The sequence below is a fragment of the Phaenicophaeus curvirostris genome, chromosome 1, assembly GCF_032191515.1.
Source record: "Phaenicophaeus curvirostris isolate KB17595 chromosome 1, BPBGC_Pcur_1.0, whole genome shotgun sequence".
In the NCBI taxonomy this organism is placed as follows: domain Eukaryota; kingdom Metazoa; phylum Chordata; class Aves; order Cuculiformes; family Cuculidae; genus Phaenicophaeus; species Phaenicophaeus curvirostris.
In genome coordinates, this window is record NC_091392.1 from 79929500 (window position 1) to 79937028 (window position 7529).

Below are 7529 nucleotides of genomic sequence, written 5' to 3' on the forward strand. Positions count from 1 at the left end.
TTCCACTCTTTTCTTTCTTTGCACATCATTCCCAGTTATCACACAGAAGAAATGATAGCGTGGCACCAAGAGTGAAGAGAGTTACATACTTTCACCTGCACTGGGGACACAGGAAGAGAGACCCAAAGGAAACTTGCTGTTATTTCTCCAAGGAGCTTTATTTCCTCCTGTGCCAGGCTGAGGGAGGCTGAAACACACACTAATTAAGAACATATTTCTCATATATGGCAGTTTTCTTTATTGATTGCTTGATGTGAAACAATATCAATCTGGATTTTTTTTCCCACACATTACAAAAAAAAAATATTAAATTGGCTCAGTCCGCAATCCTTTAAGCACAGCCATATTAATTATCAGAAAAAGAAAAAAAAAAAAACCAAGGAAAAAAAAAACAACCAAAAAAACCCCCCTAAAAAGTCTACCAAATAGAGCATTTACAAATGCACAAAACCATGCCGCTTTGGCTTTATGGGGAAAAATATTGTCTTCTAGATTAAAAAAAAAATCTTTTAACATAAATAAGTTAGTATAATTTCTCAGTGTCTTTACAGAGTTATGTACACAGGTACACTTCAAACTTTTTTTTTTTTATTTTTACATACAGGTACACAGGCAATGTAGAAATACTGTTTAAAGATGTAGTATCCCTTTTCCCTCACACACAAACACTTTGGGAAGTGGGTCAGATGAGAAAACAATATTTGAGATTCGTAGCAAACGCCCTCCAAATGAGGTTAAAAATAAAACAACCCAAAAACCAGGAAATCAGGCAACGCAACAACGGGATGATTTTACATGACTTTTACAGGCATTCAAATTTGTTATTAGAATTTGAGGGTAGGGGGGCAGGAGGGATTTTTGCTACTACATAATGGAATCATCACAGCTCCCACCTCTTCAGTTTAAGGCAGCAGGAAGAAATTTCACAAGCGGCCTGTAATAATGTGCTCTGAGCAGGGTCACAACGTTGGTACATTAGAAAGAAAAAAAAAAAGGGGGTAGAAAAACCCAACGGACCCACTTAAAGGGACAATACATCTTTAAGTAATAAAAAACCTACACTGCTTCTCTTCATACGTTTCTTTGCTTGCTAGATTGTGAAAGCAAGTTCCAAACGGTCACCCTCATCCACTCCCTCCCCCCTCCCAACAAGGTTTATGTGCTACATAAAGTAAAAACTATATACACAGGTAGTACAATGAAGCAAATAAGGAAACACCTAATTGCACAATGCTACATCCAATGCTTTTAGAGGCAGGTCTTTTAAGAGTGCCTAAAAATTTTAGTGTTATTGTTTTCTTTTTTTTGTTGTTTTTTTTGTTTTGTTGCTGCTGTTGGTTTTTTTTTTCAGTGCTTGTACAGGACCTCCATCCCACGGAGATCGGCGATATGTATTTTCGTTTCCACTACAACTTTACATCTTCCTCGCTTCATCGCCTCCCGATGAACGAGGACGCGCACATCCTCCGCTCTGCAACGGGGAGGGAGGGGGGAAGGAAAAGAAAATATTAAAAAACAAAAGAAAAAAAAAATAAGACAGACGACGGGGAGGCATAAAGCGATTAGAAAACGTCGAAAAGAAAACGCGATCCACAGCGCAACCGGTTCAAACCAACACCGCATCCCGGGGCGGGCACCGGGCGGGGCCCCCGCGCTACCGGCAGCCCCCCGGCCCCTTTCGCCCCTCGGAAGGGGGAAAAGGAGGGCGGTGGGATCCCTCCTGTACAGCCTAGGGCTTCTTCCCCCCCCCGCCCCCGCAAACAAGCGGCCGGGAGCAGCGGTATTTGCATGGCCACGCATGCTGACGTGCTTCACACCGCTCGCCCCCAGCGGGACTAATTTGTTGCAACTTCTGCTTTAACAGCTTAATCTTTTTTTTCTTCTTTTTTTTTTTTTTTTTTTTCCTCCCGCACAATCGCAAATCGTGTTTGTAAACCTCGTTCCCTAACCTCGGCTCCCAAACCGCCGGCGCAATTCACCAACTCCCTCCCCGCCCCAGCCCTCGCCTTAAAACAAAACAACAACCAGAAGGGGGTGGGGGGGAGCATCCACATCCAAGCCAGCTCCCATTAACCCGCTCTCTTCCCCTTGCCAACGTCTGAAACCAAACCAAAACAACCAAAAAAAAAAAAAAAATAAAGAAACAATCGCGCCTAGCTCCGGTTTTAGACAAAGCGCCCCAACTCCCCCTGAAGCCCAACTTCTTGACTTATTTCTCCTGGGGGGGGAGGGGTCGCCCCTAAGTGCGACGGCAACGCTGACACTGGAGGTGAAAAAGCATCGGGGACACAAACACACACGGCAGCCCCTCCGAAAACCCTCGTCGTCCGTCATCAAAACACCAGCTGCCTTGCAAACCCCGTCTCTCCACCCGCACGGTGCTTGGGAAAAGGGCCTTTCTCTGCCTCCGGTACCAGAGGAGGGAGGGTGGGCAGCCGGGGTCGGGTCCCGCCGGGGCTCCCACCGCTTCGCCCTCGTTTGGTTCCAGCCCTGCTCGTCCCAGCCTCGCCCTCCACCACACCCCCCTCCCTGGGCGCTTAGGGAAAGCCTCTCACCCTCCGAAAAAAAAAAAAAAAAGACCCCGCAACTAGCCCAGAGGGGCCCGAAGCCCCCTCCCCCCGCCCCCGTACAAAAGCGGGCTCGGTCACCCTTTCTCTCCCTTATTAACATCCTAAACGTCAGACCCTAAAGGGAACCTACCTAAACGGTTTACGTTTGATGTCTTCTTGGACTTGATTTCTTGGGTGTTTGCTCCACTGAACTGGCACTGGGAGAGTCTTCTGAAACCTCCTCTTCTGTTGTGTTGGCTCTTTTATTTTGAGGAGAGGAATCTAAGAGGGGAAAATTAAAAACGGGGGGGGAGGGGGGGGGAGAGTGATATTAAAATATTTTCTTGCCATCGCTCAGCATCCAACGGGGGTAGATGGGGCTGGGGGTGGGGGGGAGGGTATTCCCGGATCCCCTTGTCAGCTATCTGCTACGTGAATGCGAGCAGGGGGGAGGGGAGAAGGGCTTCTCTCTAGGTAAGAGATCCAAGTTCCTCGTTTTCGGCTAAAATCCTCGTCCCTGTTTTGCTTCGCGTTGAGCGCTCCGACACCTCCTCCCAGCCGGGCAGGAGGCCGGGTCCCCGCGGCGAGGGCTCGGGGCGAGGATACGCGCTGTAAGGGCTTTTCCTTGCCAACCATCTACCAGCCCCAAGTTTCAGGCGGGACCCCCTGGGACTGCAAACAGCACCTGGGCATATTTTTTTTTTTTTTTAGGCGAAAGGAGGCGGGGGTCGGGGGAAAGGGGGAGCACCCCGAGCCTGTGCCCAGCAAGGAGCCCCAACGCCGACACCGAGCAGGGCAGGCGGAGAGAAGCGCTGCCGCAATTCTTAAAGAAAGGGTACTTTACCATCGGTGGCAGGTCTTTTCCTCTGCCCAGTGCACTGCTCTGCAAAGTCCGTCTCATTTTCACAAACACCAGTCTTTTGATCTACACAGTGAGTGTCCTCTGAGATTCCCTGAGAACCGACAAAAACCACGGTTTGGCAATTCCCGTTTACATCCAAGCTCTGGCGGCCGGCGGACTTGCAGACAACTTTCAGTAGCCTGGGGGGTCTGAAGTAGAAGTCGGGCGAGCTCCCCTTCTCCACGACTTGCCACTCGTACCTGCCTTCCAGCGGCTTGTGATTCTGGAAATCGAAGTTCCATTTCCTCTGGCATGCCTCCTCCATCTCCTGGCGGTGCTTCATCAAGTCCCTGTTTAACTCTTCGTGATTCACCGGCCCGAAGAGGTTCCTGCAGGCTGACGGCTTCGGGTACTCCGACTGCCGGGCTTCCATGCGCTCCAGGGTAGGGCTCCCATTAGAAATACGGACGTTTGACATCTCCCCCCACCCTCTTTTCTTCTGGCGGCGGTTGTTTTGCTCGCTGCTCTCTCCCCTCCTCCTCCTCCTCCTTCTCCTCCTCCTCCTCCTCCTCGCCGCCTCCTACTCCCCGGCGCTCGGGGGGCTCCGCTCCGCGCCTCCTCTCCGCGCTGCCCCGCTCGCCGGCCCCGCTCGCCCTCGGCCCGCGGAGAAGGGGCGGCGAGGCGCCCTCGCATAAGCGCCGGCCCGGGGAGGAGAGCCGAGCGGCCCCGGGCGGGGGAGGAGCGCTGCGCTGCCTCCGCGGCCGCGGATCCGGCTCCGCGCGGCCCCGCCGGGCTGACGGGCTCGGGGGCGACCTCGCCGCGCCGCCGCGTAGTAAAAGCGAGACGGGAAAAAAACAAGGGGAGACGAGCCCTTTTCTCAGTTGCCCAATATGGCGATTGAAGGGAGGCTGACGAAGAAGAAAATGATTGACAGGACTAGTCTATTTAAACAGCCCGGGCGAGCCATTGGTTGCGGCGCCGGGCGCCGCCCCGTCGAACCGGCCCTTCCTCGCCGCCGCCGCCGGCTCTAAAGGTGGCCCGGGCTGCGCCGAGACGGGCTGGGTCCTCTCTCCCCTCCCTTCCCTCTCTCCCTCCCCTCTCTCCCTCCCCTCTCTCCCTCCCCTCTCCCTCCCCTCTCTCCCTCCCCTCCCTCCCCTCTCCCTCCCCTCTCCCTCCCCTCTCCCTCCCCTCTCCCTCCCCTCTCCCTCCCCTCTCTCCCCTCTCTCCCCTTCCCTCCCCTCCCCTCCCCTCCCCTCCCCTCCCCTCCCCTCTCTTCCCTCCCCTCCCCTCTCTTCCCTCCCCTCCCCTCTCTTCCCTCCCCTCCCCTCTCTCCCTTCCAGCTGCTGGGACCAGGGTCAATCTTCCTCATCCACACTAAGGGATTTCTGCCTACTACCTCCCCCCCTTTCCCCCCCACCAAAAAATAACCCTCACACATACACTCACTCTGGTTCAGCGTCTCCAGGTTTTTTTTTCGGTCTCCACTGAAACCTTCCCTGCAGTTGCTCTTGTGAACTCATCCACTCAACTCTGCACACACTGGAGAAGGAACAAAACTATTACACAGCGTTCAAGCCCAAGGCACAGCAGTCTGTTTGCCTGCATCAACCTCGAGGTAGCGGCTCCCATTGCTCATCCAAACCGTTTGAATAATGGTGGTTTGGTTACATTTTTGAGTCGTTCCAGTGACAAGAGTCTCCCATCGCTCTGATTTTGCAGTGCAGCACCCTCCAAGGTCTGGAGCTGGGGGCAGGCTTGGAGTGAGCTGGGGGGCTGCCCCCCGTGCCCGGGATCCGTAGGAGAGACTGGCACCCCAACCCCACAGCACCCTGAGCTCATGGGCTGCAGAGTGGCTTCAAGGGGAGAGGAGGGAGGGAAAGCAGGATCATCTCTTGCTGCTTTCTCAGCAGCGAAAGGCCTCGGTGAAGAAATGGCTCTAGAAAAGCCCCTGCAGATCTCAGCAAGCAGGGGAAAGAAAACAAAAGCATTTGGGTTTTATTAGAAGAGCCGCAGCAGGTGTGGTGGAGAGAAGAGAAGCAGTGTCCTCCGCTATACCCTCCTTGTCTCCAGATCCTTCCACAGCCATTCTCCCTCACTGGGCAGGGCAGCCCCCTCAGTGTGTTGCAGGACCTTGCAGGTGCTGAAGTTTTTTAATTTTTTAAATTTTTTAATTTTCCAGGGGCCCAAATCCAAGCCTGGATCTTTGGAGGGTTGCAGGCCCTTCACACCAATTCATCTGGCCAGGTCTCCTCTGCAAGCAGATCAACTCTCTTTGAATTTTATTTCTGGGAAGGGGGCATGCCAGCAGCAGACTATCTTGATACAACTGGGTCTAACTGGCTGAGAGAAGAGTCAGCTGGTTTGGCCTTGAAGGTATTGAGATTTTACCCTATGCTATACTTAAACACGCACACTCACTCTGGTTCAGAGTCTCCAGTTTTGATGGGCCGCTGAAACCTTCCCTGCAGTTGCTCTTGCGAACTCATCCACTAAACTCTGCACCCACTGGAGAGGGAACAAAGCCATTACAGAGCACTCAAGCCCAAGCCACAGCAGTCTGCTTGCCCGCATCAACCTCGAGGTAGCACCCGCAGCTTGTGCTCACAGCAGTTGCCCAAGAAGTCACAGTGTTGCCAGACCTAAGTTCAAAAAAAAGGATGTGCACAAGGAAAAAAAAAAGAAGAATACAAATGAATTTGGTTTAAAAATCATAAGAGTGAAATAAAAGATTAGCCATTTTATTTTTATTTGTTTGCTGGAGGAGGGAGGAAGGAGGGGTGTTAGCACTGAGAAGTTGTTTTCCAGCTCCTCTCAGCAACTGCAGGTTCTAGCAATTTACTTAGAGAAAATTAAAGCAGACGTTCCCATGTCTGCAGGAACTAACATTTTTTTGAAGTTGCAAGTCCACAATGCACTGTGTCAGCTGGCAAAGCAGGGCCTATTCTTCTGCTTTATTTGCAGGATTTCATATTCATTTTTCCAGGCTTTCCTGTATTTAACTTCCATAGCCACCAGCAAGAAATGCAATTTCAAACTTCATTTTCTCTGTCAGGTGTAGGACACTTGGCTTGTTTTTGTTGATCTACACAAGATAGTCCTTGTATGCTAAGAAAGCCATCTACAAAATAGGTCCTGGGGCTCTCTGAAGATGCCTAGGGCTCACCCTGCTGACGGGGCCCTGCCTGCTCGTAACCTGCTGAACCTCCCACCGCTGACTCCTTAGATGAGGAATTTGCAGTGTCCGCTCCCTGGAGGAGTCACTGCTTGTCTCCTGAGTCCAGAAAAGAAAGGCAAACCCCTTGTTGGGACGATTACGTCATTGTACCAGAGGTGAAACACATACCAGGAAAAAAAAAAATGGGGTCCGAATATTAGAAGACGGTGCCCCACAGGTAACCAGTCAGAACTGCAGTGGAAAAGAGCAAAGAGAGCTTGGAAAAGAAGAAGCAAGTTACTGTAGGACAAGAACCTTATTTGTTGTGTTATTGTTCTGTTTGTACTTCCCCTAGCACAAGGGCCTGGAGCTAACTCCCTGGATGCTTTACAAATATATTGAAAATGAATAATTAAAGCCGGCGGGGGTGGGGGGAGCATCCGCATCCCCGAGGCATCCACGGCCGTAGGGGCCGACTGTAACCCCCATCCCTTTCGGCTTTCCCCTTCACCCCTCCCCTCGGTGCGGTCTCAGCAATCCACCTTAAATCGCTGCGGCTGCAAAGGAGAAAAAGGCTGTGTCTGCAGCGACCTTGCCATGATCTAAAGTGTTTTGTTTACAGTCAGGCACCCCCGATGGCTGCAGCAAATCGTGAGAGAGACAGGCGCCCGCCCGTAGTAGCAGCGAAGCGTGAAGAAAAAAAAAAAGAAAAAAAAAAAGAAAAAAAAAAAGAAAAAAAAAACCCCTAGAGAGCTCCGCAGTAAAAGATCTGGAAAGATCAGAGCGCCATCGTCTTGCAAAAGTGGGGCACAGCAGCGGGGCTGCGGAGGGGAGGCGGTGTGCGAGGTCTCCCCCTCCCCCAAATCCCAACCAAAACTTGGAGGAGTGACCCAGGAAGGAAGGAGGAGTAGAGGTCTGTGCGAGGAATGTCCTGTCTCCTCTAATAGCCTCCGAACACCCTGTCCCCTCTCCTCCCGGTACCCTG

The 7529-nt window shown here is 51.9% G+C and overlaps 1 protein-coding gene across 1 annotated transcript; it reads right to left on the reverse strand.

Annotated features, from left to right (window-relative positions):
• Nucleotides 1-214: 214 nt before the first annotated feature.
• Nucleotides 215-3975, reverse strand: CDKN1B (cyclin dependent kinase inhibitor 1B). The gene is made up of 3 exons (XM_069863327.1): nt 3394-3975; nt 2701-2831; nt 215-1471 (listed from the first exon to the last, which is right to left on the reverse strand). Exons 1-2 carry the CDS (start codon nt 3866-3868, stop codon nt 2710-2712), a joined length of 597 nt encoding a protein of 198 aa, XP_069719428.1. The 5' UTR covers nt 3869-3975; the 3' UTR covers nt 215-1471; nt 2701-2709.
• Between the last annotated feature and the right edge of the window lie 3554 nt (nt 3976-7529).